This window comes from Oryctolagus cuniculus, chromosome 8 (assembly GCF_051225735.1).
Source record: "Oryctolagus cuniculus isolate XC-2025 breed Fujian yellow rabbit chromosome 8, ASM5122573v1, whole genome shotgun sequence".
Classification (NCBI taxonomy): domain Eukaryota; kingdom Metazoa; phylum Chordata; class Mammalia; order Lagomorpha; family Leporidae; genus Oryctolagus; species Oryctolagus cuniculus.
The window spans coordinates 39,213,613-39,240,665 of record NC_142874.1 but is presented as its reverse complement, the minus strand read 5'-3'; the positions used below and the strand labels follow the sequence as shown (position 1 = coordinate 39,240,665).

At 43.0% G+C, this 27,053-nt stretch overlaps 1 protein-coding gene across 18 annotated transcripts in view; it reads right to left on the bottom strand.

Moving 5' to 3' along the window:
• Positions 1 to 8,671: 8,671 nt before the first annotated feature.
• TRIM2 (tripartite motif containing 2) overlaps positions 8,672 to 27,053 on the bottom strand; it is a 182,682-nt gene continuing 164,300 nt past the window's right edge. For 10 of the 18 annotated variants that reach the window (XM_089302319.1, XM_089302316.1, XM_089302317.1 and 7 more), the window contains exons 9-12: positions 22,725 to 22,905; positions 21,346 to 21,416; positions 17,224 to 17,364; positions 8,672 to 13,101 (exon numbers count right to left, since the gene is read on the bottom strand). In XM_089302319.1, the coding sequence (XP_089158445.1) occupies positions 12,949 to 13,101; positions 17,224 to 17,364; positions 21,346 to 21,416; positions 22,725 to 22,905 (546 nt within the window). In that variant the 3' untranslated portion in view covers positions 8,672 to 12,948. The remainder of the gene's footprint in view (positions 13,102 to 17,223; positions 17,365 to 21,345; positions 21,417 to 22,724; positions 22,906 to 27,053) is intronic. The other 8 variants (XM_089302322.1, XM_070047371.2, XM_070047372.2 and 5 more) reach the window with 1 other exon arrangement.

Below are 27,053 nucleotides of genomic sequence, written 5' to 3'. Positions count from 1 at the left end.
TGGGAGTGAACCAGCAGATGAAAGCTCGCTCTCTCTCTCTCTCTCTCTCTCTCTGTTCTCTTTCTCATTTTGCCTCTCAGATTAAAAAAAAAAAAGAAAGAAAGAGGGCCGGCGCCGCGGCTCACTAGGCTAATCCTCTGCCTAGCGGCGCCGGCACACTGGGTTCTAGTCCTGGTCGGGGCGCCGGATTCTGTCCCGGTTGCCCCTCTTCCAGGCCAGCTCTCTGCTGTGGCCAGGGAGTGCAGTGGAGGATGGCCCAAGTGCTTGGGCCCTGCACCCCATGGGAGACCAGGAAAAGCACCTGGCTCCTGGCTCCTGCCATCGGATCAGCGCGGTGCGCCGGCCGCAGCGCGCCAGCCGCGGCAGCCATTGGAGGGTGAACCAACGGCAAAGGAAGACCTTTCTCTCTGTCTCTCTCTCTCACTGTCCACTCTGCCTGTCAAAAAAAAAAAAAAAAAAAGAAAGAAAGAAAGAAAGAAAGAAAGAAAGAAAGAAAGAAAGAAAGAAAGAAAGAAAGAAAGAAATATTTTTAGGGGCTGGCGCCATGGCTCACTTGTCTAATCTTCTACCTGAGGTGCCAGCATCCCATATGGGCACCGGGTTCTAGTCCCGGTTGCTCCTCTTCCAGGCCAGCTCTCTGCTGTGGCCCGGGAGGGCAGTGGAGGATGGCCCAAGTGCTTGGGCCCTGCACCCGCATGGAAGACCAGGAGGAACCACCTGGCTCCTGGCTTCGGATCGGCATAGTTCTGGCTGTAGCAGCCATTTTGGGGGTGAACCAATGGAAGAAAGACCTTTCTCTCTATTTCTCTCTCTCACCGTCTGTAACTCTACCTCTATAAAAACGAAATATTTTTAAAAAGAAGATGAAGGCAAATAAATATTAGTAGCAACTAAATACCCCTGAACTTGGATTGTGTAACCACCATCTAACACTTGCTAGAGTGATTGAATGGCAAATGTTTGTTGAACTAATTTTTTACAAAAATCTTGTAACAAAGATGAATTTCATTCATTTGCCTTTGGGTACCTACTGTCTGCAGAGTTTGTGAAGTGAGGCAGGCCGCACACTCTTCAGGAGCTTATATTCTTGTTAGGGTTGCCTTTCAGTCTGGGCAACAGGACTCATCCTAGGCCCTGCTCTGTAGAGAGACACTTTGACCATCTTCTTGTCATCTTCCATCCTGCCGGCAAGCCATCTGCAGGACCACAGGGCCATGCGCACCTGTTCTCCACCACCTACCTTCTACACCAGATTCCCCAGCTTGAGTCCCCCCCCCCCAAAAAAAAAAGAAGAATTTGAGACAGAGGTGTGCTAGGTATTTGCAATCAGAGTGAGGAAACCATGGACAGGAAAGGAGGAAAACCCACCATAGACATTACTGTATAAAGGGAACTCAACCCTACGGGAACTCTAGAAGCTTCCAGAACACATTCCAGAATTGTCAGGCTGAAGAATGGGAGGCTAAGACATTTCTCTCTCAAATCCCATTGGTTAAGTGTTGCTCCAAGAGAAATTGACATTTCTGGGCTCAGTTGCTCTTGGGCAGCTGCTATTCTGAGGAGGCCTTGAAGCAAAAAATGCACTTTGCACTCAGTTTGGGGACTGAAAAATCTTTACAAACCTTTCTTTGCCCAAGAGGATGGAAGAGTTTGTGGAAGGAGAAAGCATGGGGACGGATGACCACTTGAGCAGATGTTCCAGAGCTAAAAGGTGACTGCCAGGCCCTTGGCTCCTTTCTCTGTCTAAACTCCCATCATTCTTCACAGATCTGTGGTTCTTGCCATCGCTGTCAAAAAATTCCCTGCTCATTGGGTCGTGCCTGACTGGATCAGGAGTAGACGTTCAAGCCAAAACCAATGTTTACAGGAGGGACCTGGAGTAGGCCACCTGTCTCTGAGGTGGCATTGCAAAGCCATGCCCTGGGACAGTGACAAACAGACCCAATCAGGTCTTCTCTTGGGAGAGAGGAATGCTGAACGCACATAGAGCGGGTTGGTCATATGGGCTGCATCTGTGTCCCAGATGTCACTGAGCTGCGGTTACAATTCTCTGAGCATCTTCCTGCACACCACAGCCTTAGGATACAAAGTCAGAATGCCCACCACCAAGGAGAAATGTCCTCCATTGTCTCTGGTTCCTCTGCATTTGCAGTGTACACCGCAAACCACAGATTACTTTCTCAGGGCCCTTCCCTGAGATTCTGAAAAGTATGACCTATCTAAGAGACTTATTAAAGAAGTAGGAAAAGAAAGAGCAGTTGTTTGAAAGAGACAAGAATAAGTATGAGAACACAAAACCAAGAGGGGAGATTATATTAAAAGAAAAACTTGAGCCAACTTGAATTTCACAGGGTTTAATTGGGTGACTTCATAACTTTCTTTAAAGAGTTATTTATTTGGCCGGCGCTGTGGCTCAGTAGGCTAATCTTCCGCCTTGCGGCGCCGGCACACCGGGTTCTGATCCCGGTTGGGGCACCAGATTCTGTCCTGGTTGCCCCTCTTCCAGGCCAGCTCTCTGCTCTGGCCAGGGAGTGCAGTGGAGGATGGCCCACATACCTGGGCCCTGCACCCCATGGGAGACCAGGAGAAGCACCTGGTTCCTGCCTTCGGATCAGCGTGGTGCGCCGGCCGCAGCGCGCCGGCCGCAGCGGCCATTGGGGGGTGAACCAATGGCAAGGGAGGACCTTTCTCCTTGTCTCTCTCTCTCACTGTCCACTCTGCCTGTCAAAAAAAAAAAAAAAAGAGTTATTTATTTGAGAGGAATAATTACAGAGAGAGGGAGAGACAGGTCTTCCATCCAGTGGTTCACTTGAGCCATCTTTCACTGCTTTCCCAGGTCATTAGCAGGGAGCTGGATTGGAAGAGGAGCAAGCAGGACTTGAACCGGCGCCCATTTGGGATGCCAGTGCCACAGGTGGAGGCTTAGCCTACTACACCACAGCACCGGCCCTGACTTTAGAACTTAAAGAGGTCTGGAAAGCTCAACTCTGCAATGTGGGCAGGGATGTTACAGAGAGAAAAAGGAAATGAGGCTTGATCGATCACAGCTCTTATTTGGACATAGTTTGATCAGTTGGTAGCTGATGGTTGGCTGGCACTTAGCTGCTTGTGGTTGGCTGAGACTTGGCTGTGTGTCATACTCTTTGTTATAATTGTCCTACACGGTTACTGATGTAGAAACTCACAGTAAGGATGCAGCCTCAGGCCAACTAACCTTTCTCCATGACTCATACCTTGATTTGCTCTGTGTGATAGTTATTCTTTTATTTTTATTTATTTTCTAAAGATTTATTTATTTATTTATTTTTAAAGATGTAATTATTTACTTGAAAGTCAGAGTTACAAAGAGAAGGAGAGGCAGAGAGAGAGAGAGAGAGAGAGAGGTCTTCCATCCGCCGGCTCACTCCCCAATTGGCCACAATGGCCAGAGCTGTGCTGATCTGAAGCCAGGAGCCAGGAGTCTCCTCCAGGTCTTCCACGTGATGCAGGGGCCTAAAGACCTGGGCCATCTTCCACTGCTTTCCCAGGCCACGGCAGAGAGCTGGATTGAAAGTGGAGCAGCTGGGACGTGAACTGGCGCCCATATGGGATGCCGGCACTGCAGGCAGTGGTTTTACCCGCTATGTCACAGCACCGGCCCCAAGATTTATTTATTCAAAAGGCAGAGTGACAGGGAGAGATACAGAAAAACATATTTTTTAAAAAAGATTTATTTATTTATTTGAAAGGCAGAGTTACAGAGGCAGAGGCAGAGAGAGGTCTTCTATCCATTGGTTCACTCCCCAAATAGTTGCAATGGCCAGAGCTGGGCCCATCCAAAGCCAGGAGCCTGGAGCTTCTTCCAGGTCTCCCACATGGGTGCAGGGGCCCAAGGACTTGGGCCATCTTACTGCTTTCCAAATCCATAGCAGAGAGCTAGAATGGAACTGGAGCAGCTGGGACTCAAACCAGCACCAATATGGATGTGGGCACTGCAGGCAGTGGCTTTACCCACTACACCACAGCTCCTGCCCCAGATAAAGAGATCTACTGGTTCACCCCCCCAAGTGGCCACAATGGCCAGGGCTGGACCAGGCTGAAGCTAGGAGCCTGGAACACCATCCTGGTCTCCCATACAGATGGCAGGAGCCCAAGCACTTACTCTTTTAGTCTAACAATTTCAAGGAAGAAACAGCATTAACTTCTCAGTCACAGTACAGATGCTGAGTTAGAAATGACAGTGCTATTATGTCATTTGTGTAGAGCATCATTCTCAACAGGAAATATCAAAACTGATTCCTGGGGGCATAAAGATCTTGGACCATTGGTGGGATGATGGTTTGTGGCCCTTAGCACATAAACAGATATACAATATACCCCTGGCATTAAACAATTCACCAAATGGGGATAGGGGAGTGATCAGGGGAAAAATGTCCAAAAGTTCCTTAGGGGGATGATGGTGGAGAAGAGTTTGAGAAACACTAGAGTACGGTGAAAATGTCCAAACTGGGGCACTTCTGAAAATGAAAGTGATTTGCTGCTCATAATTACACTGATACAACTGTCGTGATGCATCCCCTCAATTTTGTGGGAACTTCATCCTTCATCTTTTATTAACCCTGCTCCATGGCTCATATCTTGATTTGCTCCATACAACACTCTTCTATTTTTATTTTTTGAAAGATTTACCTATTTATTTGAAAGGCAGAGTGACAGAGGGATCAGGTGGAGAGAGAGAATGAAAGTGAGAGACAGAGACCTGCCATCTACTGGTGCACTCCCCAGATGGTTCCACTGGCCGAGGATGGGACAGCCTACAGCAAGGAGACAGGAACTCCATCCTGGTGGATGGCCAGAGCCTGAGCACTTGGGCCGTCATACATTGCTTTCCCAGGCACATTAGCAGGAACTGGATCAAAAGTAGAGCCACCAGTATTCAGACCTGCACTCTGATATGGGATGCAGGGGGCATCACTAGTGGTGACTCAACCTGCTGTACCATAATACTGCCCAGATACTTTATCTTTCCATCTGGAATGTAAACTCCTTAAGAGCAGGTGCAGTGACTTCCTCTTTGTAACTTTGCCTCATCTGCCATCATTTCTTCATGAGCATTCTATAGTTTCACAATATTTGTTTTTCCCGAGACAATCCATACTCTGTTGCTCTCTTTTACCACAAGTGTGGGATGAGTCTCAGCTGCAGGGTATAGCTCTGAGTGCCTCTGAGGGTCTATACTCACCCAGCAAATGTCCCCATGACCAACAGAATATGACATTAACTAGCAAAAAAAAATATGTATATATATATATATATATTCCAAGACACATGGAGAGACTGTAGAATAAAGGAAAATGGCTTTTTCATGCTACTTGAACAGAGTCCTGCAATTGCATTTTGAGCCAGGCCCCATAAACTATGTAGCCAGCCAAACACATATTCATTTATTTTTCTCATGCATTTGTCTACTGACAAAGCTTCATGAGAACCGAGACTTCTCTAGTGGCTAGGCTTAATAACTATTTGTGGAATATAAAAGCAGCTCATGGTATTAGCAGTATCTGGTCCGTTTCACCAACCAGGCTATAACCTCTTGGAGGGTACAGGTGTGGACTTGCCCTGCAAGGCCCGCACTGTTGGGGAGAGTAGGGGGATGGTGTTCTTCCACAAAAAGCACTGGTGACAGGCTTTGGTGAACTTATCTGCTTTATTAACGACCACATAGTTTTTAAAGGGCAGGCAGAAGGGGTGTAACTAATTCAGGGCAACACTAACTCTGTAGGACAGAACCAACACAGGCACCAATATGCCGCTCCAATCAGCTTGAAGGTCACGTAGCTAGGGTAGCTTTCCAGGTGGGCCTGGGCCACACCTGGGGGCAGTTTACCTGATTGGCAGAAGGCAGGGTGGGGGGAAATGTGCCCGGGGCTCCCACCGCCTGCCAGCAGTCAGGCTAACTACATGGGCTAGGCAGGCAGCCTCACGGGATCACCCACATACAGGCTTCAACATCATCCTTGTCTCCCAGCCACATACCTGAAAGGCCAGTGTGAAACAGGTGCTTGAGGGACAGCATTGTGGCAAAGCAGGCTGAGCATCTCATAGGAGCGCCGACTCGAGTTCCAGTTGCTTAACTTATGATCCAGCTCTGTGGGAGACCCAGGTGAAGTTCTGGATTCCTGGCTCCCGCCTGGCACAGCCCTAGGTATTGCAGCCATTTGGGGGAGTGAACCAGCAGAGAGATCTCTGTCTCTCCGTCACTCTGCCTTTCAAATAAATAAGTAAAATTAAAAAAAAAAAAAAGACATTTGCTTGGACATTTGTCCAGTGACTATAGCAATAAAAACACAGGTGGGTAGATGATTGAATATGGACAGGATGTTCCTGTCTCCCAGCTTGGGCAGTACTGGACTCCTTCTTTGCTGTAGAGAGGCGTGCACCTGGCTTTAAGTGAATCGTGTTCCTGAAGGGCAATCTGACATGTGCTGAGCTCAAACATGGGACAAGAGGCTTATGGCACACATCCACTTTCCCTGGTAAAAGAAACCCTCCACAGAGCCCGCCATGGCAATGTTGCTTGACAAGGGAAAAAAATAAGTGAAGACTAGAAGTAATGCGAGAAACAGCCTCACCCATCCACTCAAAGCATGGACTCAGACCCAGGAAGCGCAGCTTAGGAGACTTTATTAACCATCTTGCACGACCAGGGGCCTGGTGGGCCAGTACACCAGGGGTGGTTTACAGCAAGCCATTTACTTCCTAGAAGGCGGGCCCCTCCCCCAGTTCCTCACTGGCTGAGTACTATGGGGTTACAGTCTTCCCAGCATTCCTCCAGCTCTTTTGACCACTCCTAACATCCTGGTTGCCTAAGAACTTTCCAGGTGCATGTAATCTAGCTGTTATGCTAGCTAGCTACTTGTAACTTTCCACATATCTGCAAGCTGTTATGCTAGCTAGTTGTGTACTTATAGCTAAATACCTTACTTTGAAAATGAACCAAATGTTTACTTCTCACAGTTGCATCTGACAACATGAATATTCACAGTCGACAGTTGGCAGTTGGCAGTCATATTTGGTTGTCTTCTCGTTCCTGTTGTTTCAGCTGTTCTTCCAAAGCCAAGGACACCTCTTCAGATGTTCCAATCTGTTCTGGAAGGTTTTTTTTTTTAACTCTCCAGAAAGCAAAACAAATTTTATTGTGTTTCTTCACTGTTCAAGAAGGGTACTTAGAGCTCCATCTTGAATTAAGATAAATCTTAGCATTTATTCCATCACAGCAAAATACAAGTCAGAAACTTAGAGTATAAAAGCCTATAAATATAGCAGAGAAAAAATTGCATGTAATTGTACAAAAAAAAAAAACAACAATGATTTGTTTACAGTCAAGGAACAGCGACAATATTCCTTTATCATGGTACAAAAAGAGAAACACCAAGTACAGACACCCATCCTGACCATGGGGAAGGCAGCTGTAGGTTAGGGACTTTAAATGGCAAATTCAAGTATTTGACTTAAGTTTTTTGACAAGGTTTGTAGTGCCTGGCTTTAAGTCCTGGCTCTGTGCCCCAGTTCCAGCTTCTTGCTAACACAAAAGGCATCAAGTGATGGCTCAAGTAATTGCAAGACTAGGTTGAGTTCCAGGCTTTCAGTTTGGGTCTGTTGCAGGCATTTGGGGAGTGAACCAGAACATTTGAATTCTCTATGTCTCTCTTTCTGCTTCTTGAATAAATAAAAATCCATCTAAAAATTTTTAAAGGACAACTTTGACACCATGAATGGAGATTATGATTAGGAACATTCCCTTTGGTTTGATGACCATGCAGACTAACTTCTTGGAACAGACATGACTTTTGTTTCAGGCTGCTCTGGAGCCTGAAACCCCACAGCTGTGCAGACATGTTCTGTAGGTGCTTTGAGGACTGCTTGATATAATGTAGATAGTTTTACTGTTCTGAACTCCATCTGGTTAGATGCCGGTCCCTAAAGGTTTGCAGTGGGATCCCTCCTTAGTGCACTTCACTCCCCAGAAGTGTCTCTGCCATCGTCCTCAGAAGGACTCTTTATCTTGTGGTTATTTAAAGACTGTAAAGATTGTGATTTTGATCTACTTTTATAACCCTTAAATGTACATGCTTCTACCAGTGTGCCAGGATTTTCAAAATTCCTGTTCAAGGTACTTCCTCCGGGTAGACACTGTATGTGCACAGCATAAGCTGCCCCTATGTTACTGGCATCTCAGATGAGTGCCATCTGGGAGTCCCAGCTGCTCCACTTCTGATCCAGCTCCCTGCTAATGTGCCTGGGAAGGCCGCAGAAGATGGTCCAAGTGCTTGGGCCCCTGCCACCCACATGGGAAGACCCGGATGGAGTTCCTGGCTCTTGGCTTTGACTTGGCCCAGCCTCTGACTGTTGTCGCTATTTGGGGAGTGAACCAATAGATGGAAGCTCTCTTTCTCTATCACTCCCTCTCTTTGGCATTCTGTCTTTCAAATAAATAAATCAATCTTTTATTTATTTTTTTTATAAAAGGTACTTCCTAAACGCTAATAGATTATTAGCATCATAGCAAACTTTGCTAACTAGTATGTACAGTTTGGCTGAGGCACTGCTAACTTCCACATGTTCTGGAACATTCTTTCTTTCCCTTCACTTAGAGAACAAATGTTAAATAAATAATCATTCACCTTAGAAATGGAGAAAACAAGCTTTATTATAACGATTTGAGAATTTGTGCATGGTAAAGATATACACATGAATCTTGTTTCTCCTATGTTTCAAGACAGAATTAATTTAAAGTTTTTATTGTAGACTAAAGCATCCAAAATACTGTGGTACATATGTCGCTACAAACACACACTTTGATGCACAGCGTTCATTCTTTTCTTTAAATAGGCAGTCAGCAATTTGATTCATAAACGAACAAATAATGAGAATACATCAGTGTCAATGTCAGAGAGCGCAAGACTTAGTGTTCTAGACACAAAACGTACCAAACAGGTCTACGAAGAGGGAATGTACAAAACCCAAGAAGAAAAAAAGAAGCCAAAAGAAAAGCCTTCCTACTCATACACAGGATTGGAAGGTGACAGAACTGAGAATGAGAGAAGGAATTCCAGTACAAGAACACACTCTGTTGATGACAGAACATTCCAATGTCATAAAGCAAAAGCACTGAGTTTAAGGCTGTGTTCCTTTCAAAAGTTAATGGAAGTGCTGTACATTCATTGGAACAACATGGCCAATGTGTTAGTCTACTCTAGAACAGGAAATAGCTTTCATACATTCTCCACAAACACACAACCACTGCCTCACCATTCATCTTTAGAAAGGTTTTAAGATTAGCATCATGATTTGTAGCCTACTGTCATTAAAACAAAGCAAGATACTTATTTATACTAAACAAATCTTTAATGGGCACTTAGTTTCCTTTATGGCAACACTAGGTTCCTAGTTATCAAAAATATTAAAATAACTGTAAAGTTTAAAACCCTGCAACATTTACAGAAAGCAACAGTATTACGATTTTCAGTTTTCTGTAAAACTAGATAATGTTTGCATCAAATAGCTTCAATTTTATACTACTGGGAACTTGTCTTGTTTTAAAATTATTTAACTAAAAACACGCCTCCCTTCTCAGAGGTTGTTAAGTAGACAGGATACTACTGAATCCCAGTTAGAAAAAGATTCTTCCCACTGAAGTTATTGAAGACTATCCTGTATTTCTTTACCATTTTCTCCAATTAACTCGGTGCTATCACCAAAGCATTTGTTAACCCTTCGGGGTTAGGAATTCATCAGTACTTGCCGCTACACTACTATTCCAGTTAACTCCATGTTTGTACATACCCTGTATATTTCGTAGTGGAAGCAAGCATGTTCTAGTTGCATGGCTCTGGAGGATGTATTTGCCTTGAATCTAGTTAGAGTAAATTAAAATAAGGAAAGGTGAGGACTCGCTTAGTTCTGGAGACTAAAAGTTTGGTCAAAATACTAGTTAGTACTTAAAAAAAAAATGGCAAACAGTCACAGAAGCTTTGTGTTCATGTGTTTCTGGATGGCCAGGTGACTAACTTCCTGCGTCCAGCAGGGAGGGGCTGTCCCAGCACGGACTGCATCGTCACTGACCTTGCAACCCTAACTGGCAATGGTTTGCCATAAGTGCCCAGGGGAAATCTGAACCTTTCAGAGCTACTTATTATGAACGTATGACAGATTCTGTACACCTGACAAAGCGAAATCAAGCAAATATGGTAGTCTAGAAAAAAAATGCCACTTATTTTAATATCCTTCTCACTTTACCAGAAACCATCTTCCATAGAATGTGACAGAATTTCATTTAAACCTTGTCTATTTGTATCTCATAAGCAGCACTGTCCCCCAAAATATGCTTACCAAGAAATACAGTAAATGCACATGTATATCCAAGTGTGACATGTTTTCTGTATGTTAACACATATGAGTACACATTTGGGGGGACAAAGTCAGAGTTTCCTGGAGTGCCCGCAGGACATGTTTCAGCTCTGGACAATGGAACAGGTCCAAAAGGCTGTCCTGTTTCATTCCAGGCTGTGTCAGTATGGACATGAAAAACAATGAGCATTGTGTCCAGTCTAGCCTGGACAGACATGACATGGCGGCTGGTTCATATATAAGTCAGTTTCTAAGTTCACAGATACAAATGTGCAAAAATCCTCTTTGAGTAAGCTAATTTTAAGGTCACTGGCCTGTGACAGAATCAAAATAGGAAGCCATTTTTTACTTGTGAAAATAAACTAAAATTAATTTGAATAACTTAGAAAGTTTTCTTTTTAGAGTATAACTAGGAACTATCAACAGTCTAGCCTATCTTCCAGGCAAAGTGTTAGTCAATGGAAAAATACTTTCCCTCCCAGAATGTAAGCTGCAAAAGGGTAGGGATTTCTGCCTGTTTCATCACAGTATTCCCAGTGCCTGGAACCTAGCAGGCACTCAGAAAACACGAGTGGTTAAATAGAAAGGCTTATTTCACTGATGTTAGGAAACAGTGTCTTGGTTTAACATTTTAAAAAATGTTACTGGATTTGACAGGCTTATCTCAGACAGGCTCAAACATATTAAAAACTCTACCTAACTAAAAAAACAAACCACTGACCCTAAATGAAAATCTTCCCAAGAAAACGTTTTCCCCTCAGCGGTTGGTTTTAAATTTAATAGACAACTGGAAGTAGCTACATTCCCTTCTAAATTTTAAAAGTCCTATAGAGAGGATGAAGTCTAAATTAATAAGCAAGAGACATCACATTCAAATAATCATACATATGGGAAATGTTTTCTTATAGTACAGTTCTAAGGTGCTTCCAGTGAAAAAGATCCCAAAGTCATTATCAAAAATGCCAAACACAACATCTTTTTTGGTAGAACTGAGTTAAACAAATTAAACAGTGGAAACAGACTGCATCTTATTTTACAGTATCAATGACAGATTAACAATTTCCCAAAATGCACTTATACTTAATTTTAAATTCAATGTAACTCAAGTTCTGCTTTTCTTTTGACCTGCCTTCCTGCCTGTTTTTTTTTTTTTTTATTCCTTTTTTGCTTAGAAAGCACAGAAGGCTATTTTCTGACTCAAAGTCAGCTACCACCATCACTCCTAGAAAATGGCAAAAATGAAATCTGCTTGAGGGTTGGCTCTAGGACGGTTTTCAATGCGCAGTGAAGGAATGTGCTGAAGAATGGCTGGACGATGCCTCCGTCTTTCAGAGTGCTGCCTATCTCAATACACCAAAGACTCAGCTATAATATATATATGTATATATTGTACATTCTATCTTACCCTAATCGCATATACATAGTCCCTTAACGCCTCTACTAGTCATTAAACAATGATAAATAACCATAACATGCCCTTACCTGTAATGCTCTCAAGATAACACAACTTTGGTAACACTTGCTTTCTAAGGGGGGAATCATTAATCCATCAATCACATGCCTTTGGTTGACACCATCAGTCCTCCAAAGGGCTACTTATGGCTCTCTGTCCTAGGATCCTGGTGTCCTATCACATGTGCTGACGTTTTGCAAGAGGTAAAGCTTTCGCTTTCGTGAAGTGGGAGAGGAAAGACACATGTGCAAACATGGCACACAAAACGTGACTTTTTCATGATTGCACTCCAGTGCAGCCATCTGGAGATGACAAGGCTGTCTGTTCACCAAAAGGGAGAATCACTTTTGGAATATGCTTCTCAAAGCACGAGGAATTTCAGGCTTCCCTGGAAATGTACTTGGTTTTCTGTGAGCAGGAATGAGAAGGTGGAAAGAACACACACAAAGGATCTTTGATCTAACCCAGAAAGATAGGGAAATTTGCATTGATTCTTAAGTGCTAAACTCAAGAGGCCAGCTGATCAAGCTAGAATGATTTTGCAAGACTGTCTTATTTTTTTTTCTAAAATAATTTATGTGGAGCTGTTGATAACCAAAAAATGCCACAAGAGTAATACCTCCTGTAAAAGTGAGGTTAGAACATTCCCCAGGTCCTGTGACCTAGGCTCAATAAAGAATATAACTACAACAGATTTTGTCATTGTTTTGTTTCTGGAAGCTCTGTGCAAAAGCTACCATTCACAGGATTAATAAATACCTTTATGTAGTCTAGTTTTTTTTTTTTTTTTAATGCTTGCTTGATTTGCAAAATCAGTTTAACTACATAAATCCCTGTCCTATAAGCCATAGTTCACAGGTGTAAAACTTTGCAGTTTTTACAGATTCAGTAGAAGAGATTCTTTTTTCTTTTTCAAACCCTAAAGGTGAATTACGGAAATTGGATAAGCAGTTTTTAAGGAAATTGTTACATTCAGAAATAACCTTGGAAAGTTCGCCATCGATTCTCTCTGACATGAAGTCTAGTCATGATCTGGTCCCCCGTGGAGAAATCCATTCCAGTTTGTAGTGCAAGACCTTGGGAAGGGGGTGTCCAGCTGCCCATGGTTACTGTAAGTATCGATAGACCTTGAAACAGTGATTTCCAGAGTCTGCAACCACAACATGGCCATCTGAGGTCAGGGCCAGGCCTTGGGGGCCATAGAGGGGGTCAGCAGATGTGTTAATGTAAGACAAAAATGATCCGCTTCCATCAAAAACCTGCAAAAAATACAGTCGTGTTATAAAGAAGGTCATAGTAATATGCTGAGACATTGGTTAGAAAATGCTTGATGCCTTTTTTTTTTTTTTAAACAAAAAAGCATGTAACATCCTAAGGTTGCTTAGGCCACTGTGGTATATACAAGGGTTCTTCAAAAAGTTCATGGAAAACACGTATTACTAAAAAACTATGCATGGATTTCAAAATTTGTGCACCCAACAAACTTCTCTCTTCATTCCATTCTTTCATGAACTCTTCAAAGCTCCCCCTCCTCCTTTTCTGGGTGCCAGATCTCACTCCTATTCTATAGTGGTTGCTCAGGTATCTGACGTTCATGGTCCTGGATGGTGTTTGCAAAACGAACGGTCCTCATTTTTCACACTACGCCTTCTCTTCCCTTTCAAGCCTCATATCTCCCTTCCATCCCCAATCACAAGGAAGAAGAGTCAGCAACCAGATCACAAATGGTCCTGAGTCATAACATGCAATGAGAAAATAAGAGATTGTTTTTTCCTTTTCAGAAAGGAGTCGTAAGAAGTCAATGACTCAGTATGTACATTTCATACACCAAGGTCGTCTGCTGCTCTGTAAGCTTCTGTGATGAGGAAATAAAAGGAGCAAGTTCAGGACCTTACATGTCCCCTTCCCATGACCCAGTCTGGTCTTCTGACCATTTGGTGTGGCCTGCATGGTGTTTTAAAAGGCAGTGTAACGAGGTGGGTGTTACAGGGGTCACAGTCCAAACAGTTGAGCATCTGTGATCCCGGATAGTATTGCTTTGTGAACTTAGTTCCCTGTCTGGCTTCTATAGCATATCAAAGTCTTCATGAATGCCTCCTTCAGGGCAGACAGCCACTGGAATAATTGAGATCAATAAATTGGAGAAATAAAAGCATTTTGTGTTACACTGATAACATCAACTCTTCTTCTGAGAGGCAGATAGCTATGTCAGATTTGAAATGCTGATCACTGCTATCCTCATGGAGACATATAAAAGCCACCAGACTTAGCTATGCTATGAACTCTGGTGCATGACACAGGGCCATGTCAGCAAGGGTGAACAGAGCTGTCTGTAAATGCATGCTTACAGCCGTGCAGGTGTGTGCATTGAGAAACCAGAGCAAAGAACGGTCTAGAACTCTCCACGAACCCCCCTGACAGTCTGGCAAAGACCATGTAGACCCCATGTTAGAATTCTGTTTAAAGTTTTTTGCCACAGGATATAACCAGTCTTATTATTTTTTAAACAAAATGCCAAATGTCATTCATGATTCCTAAATGATCAACACATAAATTCATTATTATTATTTTGTTAGCTTTCAATTTTGAAATAATTGTATATTCATAGGAAGTTGCAAAGATAGTAGAGAGGTCTTGCATCCCCTTCGTCCATTTCGTCCAATGTTTATATCTTCTATGATTCCAGAATCTCATAAAACCCAATAAACTGACTTTGTGGTGTCTATGTATAGTTGTCATTTTACCACGTGTAGATTTGTGTAACCAACACCACCATCAGTGTACAGAACTATTCCATCACCACAAAGATCTCCCTTATGCTACCCCTTTTTGTCCTATCTCCTCCTCATATCCCCATCACATCTCTAACCCTTGCAACTACTAATCTGTTTTTCTTCTCTAATTTTGTCATTTCAAGAATGTTATATAAATGGAATCATACACTATGTGATCTTCTGAAAGTGCCTTTTCTCACCTGGCATGCTGCACTTGACATGCATCCAAGTTCTTGAGTATATCATTAATCTATTGCTTTTTAGTGTCGTGGTTATTTTAATTGCTCCAACTTCCATTTGTTGAAAAGGCTATCATCCCTCCCTTGATTGCTTTCTATGCTTTTGTCAAAAGTCATTTGGCTGTACATGTGTGGGAGCTATTTTTATATGTTCTATTCTCTTCCACTAATGCATGTGTCTGTCTCCCCACCAACATCACAGTCTTACTGCAGCCATATGGTAAATCATGAAACTTGATAGAGGGACTTCTCTCACTTTATTCTTTTTCCAAATTGTTTTAGCTATTCTAATTCCTTTGCCTAGCTACATAAACGTTACAGCAATCTTTTCTATATCTACCAAAACATCCTGCTGGGATTTTGTATTAAGTCTGTATATCAGTTTGGGGCCTAGTGACATCTTTGTTAAATCTTGCAATCCATAACATGGTTTATCTCTCCACTGATTTAAATATATTATTTGATTTCTTGAAGCAGTATTTTATGGTTTTCAGGACACAAATTCTGGGCATGCTTTGTTATACCAAAGTATTTTGTTTTGTTCAGCAATTGTGAAATGGTGTTGTATTTTTAACTCCAGGTCTAATTTCATTCTTCCACATGTTGACATCCAATTTTCCCAGCATGAGTAACAGGAAAGATTCCTTTTTCCAATAGATGCTCTCTGCACCTTCATCAAAGATCAGTTGGGGAAAGATGCATGAGTTTACTTCTAGAGTCTCTATGCTGTTCTGCTGATCTATAGATCTGTTTTTATGTGAAATCCATGCCATTTTAATTACTGTAGTTTTGTTTTTTTAAATGTATCTCAACGTTAGACAGTATATAGCCTCCTGCTTTGTTCTTTTTATTCAAGATTCTTTTTGGCCATTCAGAGTCTTTTGTGTTTCCATACAAAGTTTAATAGTGTTTTTTTCCTACTTTTGTGAAAAATATCACTGATTGATAATTTCACTGATCCTGAAAACTGTTTTGGGTAATATGGGCATTTTAGTGACACTGATTCTTCTAATCATGAACATGGGATGTCTTTCCAGTTCTTAGTGTACTCTGCAATTTCTTCAATCAATGATTTATACTTTTTATTGTAGAAATATTTCACCTGCTTGGTTAAATTTATTCCTAGGTGGTTTTTTTTTGGGTAGCTATTAGAAATGGAATTGCTTTTTTGATAGCTTTTTCAGATAATTCTTTATTGGTGTATAACAACTGCTGCTTGTTTTTGCATGTTGATTTTGTACTCTGCAACTCTGCTGAACTTGCTTATTCTAACAGCTTTCCAGTGAATCTGGCACTTTCTATATATCAGACCACATTATCTGGAAACAGAGACCATTTCTGACTTCTTCCTTTCGAATTTGGATGCTCTTTATGTCTTTCTTTTGCTTAATAGTCTAGCCTAGGACTTCTAGTCCTAACTTCAATAAAAAAAGATGAAAGTGGACATCATTTTCTTGTTCCAGATCTTAGAGAAAGATTTTGGCTTTTCCCATTCAGTCTGATATTAGCTGTTGGCTTGTTATATATGGCCTTTACGATATTGAGGTATGTTCCTTTTATACTTCAGAGTTTTTATCATAAAAGGATATTGGATTTTATCAAATGGTTTTTCTGCACCTTTTGAGATGATCATATGATTTCTGTCTTTCATTCTGTTGATGTAGCATATCACAGTTTTTTTTTGATTTGTGCATGTTGAACCATCCTGCATCCCTTAAATGGAACCCCCTTGATCATGGTGAATAATTTTCAAATGTGTTCTGGAATCTGTTTGCTAGTATTTTGTTTAGGATTTTTGTTTCTGTGATCATCAAGGATATTGCTTGTAGCTTTGTTGTTATTGTTGTGACTTTGGTTTTGGTAAATGTGCTTTTTAAATCAGCACATTACGTAACAAGTAGTAGTGGGTCTAATGATAACTATGATTTTGAAGTTGTGATAATATAATTCATAATTCACGATGTCTACAACATGTAATCTGACATGAAAATTTTGGTGATTTTCCTTGGTGACAGAGTCAAGGGTATTATTAAAATTACTATGATTGTTGCCTTTAACCATGATGAAGGGAAATAACAAATAAAAGAAATTAGTAAAAATAATATAGTAATTTTTTGTTCAATGGATCTCTTGAATCACATCCAAAAGCCCTTTGGATGCAGAGTGTGGGGTGCATGTTAAAAACCCCCTCATTTTGGTAATCTGCTGCTTAGGACCCTGCTTAGTTTGGTCCTTCTGGTGAGATTATCTATGGTCTTAGGACCCAACCAATGCAGAATGAAAAGCATTGCAGGTTGGAGGACAGCCAATTCATCACTTTTAATAAACAGCAACCACTCTATATATACACCTGGGGATGCTCGCCTACCTGGATCCTGCTGTTTCCCCAGTCTGCCACAATGATGTTCCCATTTGAATCCACTGCCACACCTGTTGGGGCATTAAACTGCCCATTTCCTTCTCCATTTGAGCCAAATTTCAACATGAATTCTCCTTCCTGATTGAACACCTGTATCAAAGATTTAAAAATAAATTTATTTTCAATTAAAAATAGTTGGCCCAACACTATAGATCTTAAAAATATCTACCTGAGCAAATTATTTATTACGAGACCTTTGACTTAAGACATAGGAAAAAAAAAATCTGCAAACTAGATCCATATCAATTGTCATTTCCCAATTTACTAAGTAAATCTGATTTGTCAATTGTTAAATCGCTTTTTTGTTTACATCTGATTATTAATTATATGAAAAATACTTGTAAATTATAAAATGTTATACAAATATAAGGTGGTATGAGTGAGGAGAGCTACAGTTTTCAACAGTCTTATTCTTTCTGCCTTAAGTAAAATTAACTTTTAAATGGGCATGGTATCTAACAGCTGGGGTGATCATCCAGTTTGAATCAGAAAGTAGGAATTTCGTGTGAAGGTAGGTGCTCAGAATTTACTGCTGTCTTACTATACCAATTAACAAGAAAGGACAGACTGGACTTCATGCTTAGAAAAGGGAAAATTCACAGTGCGTGTGTAAGTGAGTGACATAGCAGTGGAGGAAGAATAAGAAAAGGGGCTTTTTTTGTGTGCCCCCAGAAAATGTTAGTTAAAGCAGAGTTTTTGTGATTCTAAGGATTTGCAGAGCAGAACTACTGAGAGAAGGAAGGCTGTGAGAAGTGAAGGGCTAGACTGATCTCTCAAGCAAATTCTCTTACGTAACTGATATGGTCAAGCAATGGATTTCTGTGGTTAATTAAATATTCTTATTAATTGAGTTACCATACATGTATCAAGTACAGAATACTGATCTTGAGAGAATTAAATTGTTACTGTGTTTAATGATAACATAGTAAGCACTAGTTTATACTGACTCAGATGATATTTACTCGCTTTGAAAGCTCTCTAGGACGTATCTTAAGCTTCCATTATCATATTGCCTAGATGCTTAGAAATATTCATCAGCAAAGCAAAAAGTGTCGTGTGCAAGGCACCTTTACAGATATGGAACTGGGCAAAAAAGTTCACCACAACCGAGCACAGATCGAATCTGAAGGTGCCTGGAGAATCCTGCTAGTGCTTTTTTCAAAACACATATCTTAAAAATGCATTTATGTGAGGGGCAGAGAGAGGGACACACAGAAGGATCTGTTGGTTCACTCCCCAGATGCCCACGACGGCTTGGGTGGGGGGTGGGGCCAAAGCTGGGAGCTGAGAACTCTATCCAGGTTTCCCTTGTGGGTGAACTGTCACCACAGCCTCCCAGGGTCTGCATTAGCTGGAAGCTGGAGTCAGGAGCCAGAGCCAGGGACTGAACCCAGGCACTCTGATGGGGTCACAGACATCTTAACCAGCCCGTGAATCACAATGCCAAAGGCCCACCCCTCACTGATTCTTCAGGGTGGACAGATAAGAACAACCAGTTCTTACTAAGATATTATGCTTCAGACTGTTTTTCCCTGACTCTTCCAGTCCCTGTTTACAGACAGCATTGGGTTTTACAGACCAACAGGAGTGTGCTTATGCAAGAGAGGACACAAGTTATTAATCCCTGCTCTTTCCTTTATTAATTCCCATGGCTCATCTTTGTGTGTGTGTGTTTGTGTTAACATCTTCGTCAGCATGCTTTCTTTGGCATAATCCAAACAGTCTCAGGTCATCTGCTTCATTTTGGAATGATGGACAATGTCCTATCTTGTCCCTTTTGCTCTGCCATGAAAAGAGACCACAGGTGGTTGTCCCCCTTCACCTAGGGTCTCACTTCCTGCTGTTTCGGCTACTCATGATGGCAGCATGAAGATTTGACATGGAAAATTCTAGAAATACATGCTTATTGTAGCACATGAGTATAGTTGTTCCTTTTGTTCTTAGTTGTTGTCATTAGTCTGTTGCTGGGTTTAATTTACAAATTAAACTCTACCATAGGGATGTGTGTATAGGGAAAAACGGAATGCACAGGTTCAGGTGCTATCTGTGGTTTTGGTATCTACTGGAGGTCTTGGGACACTTTCTCCACAGACACTGCACTGCAGACAGCTAAAAAAGTAATGACGGCAGATTAATTGTTAGCCTGACCTACACTGTTTTGACATTTACCAAAAGAGCCCTGAATCCAGAACTGCTAACTGCTGTTCTATCAGACAAAAGTACAAGTTTCTCATAGAAGTTACATGGCAATAGCTGTCACGGAGAAAAGGGAAAACAAAACAAGGCTATGATTTTATTAAATAAGAGGAAAACAGCATTGAAATAAATGCCTAAAATAATTTACCTCTACTGGACTGAAAACTTAAACAGGTCTTAGAATCTCATGAATTATACATTTGTCATATGCCTCATTTTCTCCTCTAAAAATGTCATTTAAGCACTTACAAATTACATAAATTTGTAGTCTATATGAATTAATATGAAAACCTACGCAAGAGCGTGAGCTGAAATTGCTTTTGTAGCATTGCTCTTTGTAAGTATTCATAGTAAGCTTTCTTCTAAATCTCTGGATGATAATCCCTTCCCAGCTTCAAACTCCTGCTCCTGTCGAATGCCACCTCCAACTGGAAGGGTGCCTGACGGCCTTAATCACAAAAAGCTCTTCTGGAAATGTATAGAACTTTGTGTGTCCCTGTTCTTCTGAAACCCTGCATTGCCATTTGCCTTGCATTCGGGTTACTTCTGTGTATTTTCTTTCCTTCTGCTGTGTCAGCCAGGGCTGGTCAACAGGAGCCATCCCATATACAGCGCCAGCTGGCTCCCCCACAGGAAGGGCTGGGGGCCACAGCTGTGCACAGTGAAACAGGGCAACTCCCTGAACCACCGCTGTCTGCCAGTGCGGGGTGGGCACAGCCTACGCCAGGTGTTTGCTCAGCTTTGCACGGTTAGGGTCTAGGGATGGAAACACACAAGCCTCATTCCTGCGGCCTCTTCGGGTGTTCAAAGTCCCATTGCTGCGATGGGGGCTTGGCCTAGCAGTGAAGATGTGCGTATCCATACCAGAGATATGGGTTTGAGTCTCGGCTCCTCTCTCATCCCAGCTTCCTGCTAATGCATACTCTGGGAGGCACAGCTGATGGGTCAAGTGCTTGGGTCCCTGACACCCACAAAGGAGACTGGACTGAGTTCCTGGCTCCCAGCTTCAGCCCTGCTCAGCCTGGCTGTTGAGGGCATTTGAGGAGGGACCAGCAGATGGCACTCTCTCCCTCCCTGCCTCCATAATACTACTACTACTAATAAAAAAAACCCAATCCTACCCCTTATCTATCATTCCATAACTTTGGGTGCACCACGGTTGTCTCTAAGTACAAACTTTTGCCAATGGCCTATCACCCTAGGCTCTATTTTTCCATTAAATGGCTCACTTTTTGAAATTTAAATGAAGTTACTTATAAGGAAGGCTTTATATCACTTCTGTAAATACAAGCCAGTATTACTGATGTAAGCAGATGGGAACCCTAAAAATTAACACAGAGCCCTGAAAATAAAAATGTCAACCAGTGCAGTGCCCATAGCCACCTGGCACACCTGTGGTAGAACACACATCACACCCTGAGGAGGCAGTTCTAGAATATTACTGAACCTTTCCTCATCAATTCAGTAAATGGGGAATTCCTTTTCAATCACTTTATTATAATGTTCTGATTTTAAAAATGTTGACTCTTGCCCCTCCTGTACCTAGTGAGGAAGATGTACTATATTATCAGTACGTTATTTTCTAAATAACACCAAATGTGTGAAAGCAAATTTTCTTAATTTGATCTCCGAGTCAGCCTAATTTACACGTTTTAAACTAAGAAACGACTGCCACCATATTTTGTTTAAGTCCCTGGCTCTCCCAAGTCGGTATGTCCAGGTTAAAACTTGCTCCTGTCAGCAGCAGCAAAGTCCACCCTTCCAGGTTAAGCCCCTCGATCCTCTGTGTGTAGTTAGCATTACATTCTTTTCTCCCTGCTTGATTTCTCCATGAAAGCAGTTAACAATTTACAACCATTGAGGTGCCTGAAATACCTTGACGGAATGATTATGGAAATCTGTAACAATAATCTCATTATTGCTATTTACAGCTGCAAAATGAGGACCTGCAATAAAGATAGAAAAAAAAAAAAACAGGTGAGAACTCCATCAGCATCGCAGTTACTGTAACAAGAAACAAACACGCTTCACATATTACTTAGTTACTTAAGAGAACAAAGGATCAGAGAACCAGTCCTTGAAAGGAAAGCCAGCCAGGCCACTGGCCCCAGATTACTGGTGATTCTACACCTGCAGCTCTCCACTGACTCCTGGCAGACCAAGCTAAAGGCCCCAGCAGCCCTGATGAAGTGAGAAGAGCAGGAAGCATCAACGTTTGTTCTCCACACCATCATCTGGAGGACACACCTGCCAGCTTCCCTCAATATGTGTTAGTTTGGGGCTATCATCTCCCACTAGGGAGGACCCCGCAACTCTTAGCATCAGGAAAGAAACTCCAACGTGGGAAAAAGGAAGGAAGGAAGGAGGGAAGGAAGAAAGGGAAGGAGAGAGGGAGGCAGGGAGGGAAAGAAAAAGAGAGAGAGAAAGAGAAGAAAAGAGAGAGAAGACAGAGGGAAAGAGAAAGAGAGAGAGAAAGAAGAGGAGGGGAGAGGAGTGGAGGGGAGGGGAGGGGAGGAAGGGAATGGAGGGGAGGGGAGGGGAGGAAGGGAATGGAGGGGAGGGAAGGGAAAGGAAGGGAAGGGAGGAAAGGGGACAGGAGGGGAGGGAAGGGAAAATTGAGCGAAAATGCACATTTCCTAATTTTGGGTGGCATTCAGAAGCTGGTGGGACTGGAGACAAAGCACAGAGAAAGATGATGCCAATGAGCGCTCAACGCACAAAGCAGCCCTTCCGAAGGAAACTGCTGTGAAAGCCTGTTCCTGCAGCCATGGAAGTCTAAGGAACTCCTCACTGCAAGGTGCGGCACCGGAAGGACTGCCCTTCCTGCGCCCAGCACATATTCCTGACCCCTGTTATCTTAGCAAACCCTAGAAAGGTAACAAAACTTCTCATGGGGACGGGGGGTCTTTAAATAAAACCACAGCTTAGTGGAAGCAGGAGCTACTCCACTGTTCCTCAAAACACTTTTGTCTTCAAAATCTTCATTTTAAAATTTGCTTTGTGTTGAACGTGAATATCGGAAGATTAGATTTCCAGGCTGTGAACTGCCGCCAATGAAAGCCGACTGCGGCTGGCAGCTCGGCTTACAGCTGGTGGAGGGGCTGAGGAGCAGCTGACCATGCTTTCGCTCAGAGTTCATCCCCAGTGTCTTTCCCATAGCCAGCAAACACACTGGGGACGCGGCATCTTCAACATGCTTCAACAGCATGCAAATGTGAGCAGAAGAAGCGTAGAAAAGGGGGTTTACATATTACCATCGAGTGTACCTGCAAACTGCCTGTCCCCATTTCCTCGGCTACCAAACCTGGTGACTATTTTTCCGTTTGGCTGGAAGATAAACACGCAGCACGCCTTGTTGTCCACCACAATGATGTGCCCGTTGCGGTCCACAGAAACTCCTTTGGGCCCCATCAGCTTTCCTGATCCAATTTTTGTCTGTTAGGAACAAGAGCAGAAACGAAGTATAGATGCCACAGTTGAAGAACACAAAGACATTTTAGTCAACACTTGAACACAGGTGCTCAGCTACTCATGTAACACAGGGATCTTCTGTCTTAGAAAAGTGGCTTTAAAACATCCATTATCTGCTATAGACAGTTACAGGAAATTCTTGGCATCACCATCAAAAAATATTCTAGAACCTCCCCAAACTGGGGTTACATTGCCTTTCTAAAGAGGCAGCACTAGGAACCAGCCCTGTGGCATAGCGGGTAAAGCCACCAGCTGCAGAGCCGGCATCCCATATGGGCGCTGGTTCGAGTCCTGGCTGCTCCACTTCCAATCCAGCTCTTTGCTATGGCCTGGGAAAGCAGTAGAAGATGGCCCAAGTCCTTGGGCCCCTGCAGCCACATGGGAGACCCAGAAGAAGCTCCTGGCTCCTGGTTTTGGATCGGTGCAGCTCCAGCCATTGTGGCCAATTAGGGAGTGAACCTGCGGATGGAAGACCTCTTTCGCTCTGACTCTCCTCTCTGTGTAACTTTGACTTTCAAATAAATAAATAAATCTTTAAAAAAAAAATAAAGAAAGGCTGGCGCCGCGGCTCAATAGGCTAATCCTCCGCCTAGTGGCACCAGCACACCGGGTTCTAGTCCTGGTCGGGGGACCGGATTCTGTCCCGGTTGCCCCTCTTCCAGGCCAGCTCTCTGCTGTGGCCCAGGAGTGCAGTGGAGGATGGTCCAAGTGTTTGGGCCCTGCACCCCATGGGAGACCAGGATAAGCACCTGGCTCCTGCCATCGGATCAGCACGGTCGCCGGCTGCAGTGCGCCGGCCGCGGCGGCCATTGGAGGGTGAACCAATGGCAAGGGAAGACCTTTCTCTCTGTCTCTCTCTCACTGTCCACTCTGCCTGTCCAAAAAAAAAAAAAAAATAATAATAATAAAGAAAGAAAGAGGCAGCATTATATAGCAAAAAGTCGCCAATCAGGAGACTATCCTGTTACTGTCACTTACTTTGAACATACCTGATATAACACAAATGAATTTAATTTTCCAAAACTTCAGATTCCTTATATATAGTATTGAAAAATGGAAAAAGAAAAACAAAAACTGACCTCGATAACTCCCAGTGGTATTTTCGCAATATGCATTAAGCAAACTAATGCTAGGAAGTTACTGAGAGGAATGACAGTAAGCAGTCAGCAACAGGAAGCCATCCCTGGCACTGTGACACAGCAGAGTTGTCAGGCATCTACCACTGAACTTAGCTAGCATTAAGTTGCACCTGAGTGGGAGTGATGTCTTGTGTCCACCACTGTGTACTCACAGCCTACCACACTTCTTGGCCTGTACTAAGTCCTCAGCAAGTGTCTGCTGAACATCTTAGTAAAAAAAGTCTAGTGTTACTGGTCCAGGCTGATCCAGGGTGGGTTTTGGTATCTGCAGGGGGTTGGAAACAAATCTCCATGGATACCGAGAGGCCACATCTTAGTGCATTAGTGGTAGCCTATAACACCATGAAAAGTTATATTCTTTTTTTTTTTTTAAGATTTATTTATTTATTTGAAAGTCAGAGTTACACAGAGAGAAGGAGAGGCACAGAGAGAGAGAGAGAGAGAGAGAGAGAGAGGTCTTCCACCCACTGCTTCACTCCCCAGATGGCCACAACGGCAGGAGCTATGCCGATCTGAAGCCAGAAGCCAGGAGATTCTTCCGGGTCTCCCACACCAGTGCAGGGGCCCAAGGACTTGGGCCATCTTCTACTGCTTTCCCAGGCCATAGCAGAGAGCTGAATCGGAAGAGGAGCAGCTGGGTCTCGAACCAGCATCCATATAGGATGCCGGCACTACAAGCCACAGCATTAACCCGCTGCGTCACAGCGCCGGCCCCAGAAGTTATATTCTTATAGTTTCTTCTTTAGACCTTCTGTTTCCTCTCTGCATCAGCTCTGTCTGATGGAAGCAGAACATGAGCTGCAGAGGTAGTTTTAAATTTTCTAATTCAGGAATGAGGGCTTTCCTACAGTGGGGAGAGAATGACTCTGTATCACCCTTTACTCTTGTAAGTTTACAAACGAGCGAGATCCAGATATGATCTTGTGAGAGCAAAGCGACATGGTCACCTAGGAGAGAACAAGGGGTTTCTCAGCAAGGACATCTTCTGTGTAACACTGACTCTGATTGTGTGTTCTCCAGCCCCAAGATCAGAGAGGCCAGGAGACCATCCTGTTACTGTCACTTGTTCGTCACATGATGGCAGGTAAAGAAAGGGCTCTGTGAGAACATTCTTGCCGGAATGTAAGAGGTCAGAAGGAGGAGGTGGCACTCTGATTATTGAAACTAAGCATATAGGGGCTGGTGCTGTGGCGCAGCAGGTTAAAGCCCCAGCCTGCAGTGCTGGCATCCCTTATGGGTGCTGGTTCGAGTCCTGGCAGCTCCTCTTCCAATCCAGCTCTCTGCTATGGGCTGGGAAAGCAGTAGAAGATGGCCCAAGTGCTTGGGCCCTTGCACCCACATGGGAGACCTGGAAGAAGCTCCTGGCTCCTGGCTTCGGATCAGCTCAGCTCTGGCCACTGCGGTCATATGGGGAGTGAAACAGCAGAATGGAAGATCCTTCTCTCTCTCCCTCTCTCTGGCTCTACTTCTCTCTGTAACTCTCTGTCTTTCAAAATATATAAAATAATTCTTTAAAAAAAAACTAAGCATATGATCACCACCTAGCATCAGGGACTTGAGCAGTTCCTCAGAATGGATAATCATCTAGAATAAAAACAGAAAATAAAGGATGACTTCCATTCTATCACATGGTGGTGTAGTAACAGGTAGGACATATAAAAAGAACTACTTAAACACTTAACCAAAACTCCTTTTCCTTCTCCCTCCATCACTCCTAGTTTAGCCACAGTGGATCCTACCAAGTGTAATCAGAATCACTGCCTTTGGCCTGCCTCTGTTTCCCACCTTAAAACAGAACAGCACACAAAAATGTCTTAGCCTCTGGCTTTGGAACGGTCAAGAATCAGAGTGCTGAACTCAACAAAGAGGTTTATAAATTGAAGAGGAAAGGGATCATTTAGAAAATGGTGGCTGCTTGAGGCCTCTGTATTTGTTCTGATCACAAAAGGTTCCGAGATGAGCTGGAAGACATGTCAAGAAGCAAGAGGAAGGGAGAAGAACTTGAGAAGGCAGAGAGGAATGAAAAGGGAAGCTAAGAAACTGGGGAGTAAAAGGAAGAGAAGGGGACAAGGTGTTCCATCTCTGGAACCATTAGGAGCAAACAGAAATAATCTGAGTTGGTGGTAAAGGCATGTCTTTCCCAGCACCTGTTTAATTTTACAAAGTGCCACCCAAGAAGAAAACAAGTATCTCTGGGTATTTAGTGGCATGGACATTGCCCGTGGATGAACTCCTGCTATGGTACTAAAGTGTTTCCACCTGCGGTGCTTCTACCCTCGCTTGGGGTTTTGGTCAACACCCATCGTAAGAAAGGGTGCTGCGGAAACTATACCATTTCCATTTCCCCAATCCTCTGGGGATGTGGGGTGCTTTGTGTTTATTCCAGTTAAAAGCCATAGTATTCCAACCTTAAGAATCCAGTTCTTCCAAGAAGTATGTCCATTACTGGCCGACTAACGAACCACTGAATGAAAAACGATTAATTCTGAGAGGTCTCTTGGATATAAAACTGTTATCTCAATATGCAAAGCCTGTTTTTAGCATAAGCTACTGAATTTATAGACTGGTGGCTTTGATAGAGTATGAAACAGGAACAAGTGGCTTGCTTCTAAACCACACAAATGCTTTCAAGATATCACTTGAATAATTTTCCTATTAAAGCTATCCTATTTGGGTATGTCTTAGCACCAATGCAATTATGAAAACACAGAACAAGGGGAGGAAGTTTGGGATACAGAGGCAGGAGATCTTTCTGTATACATGGCCAACCCACGGAGCCATCAGATTTCTAGTGGAACAAAAACTTCAAGGGCAATTGAAAAAGTATGAGCAATATTATGGAACTCAAAATGACAGCTTTTTGCTCTCCTAGACTGAGAAGATGTTACCCCACACAAACCAGAGGCTCCAATCTGAGGGTTACCAATGATGGAAGTAACTCATTTAATAAAAGCAATGAGGTGACCATAGTGA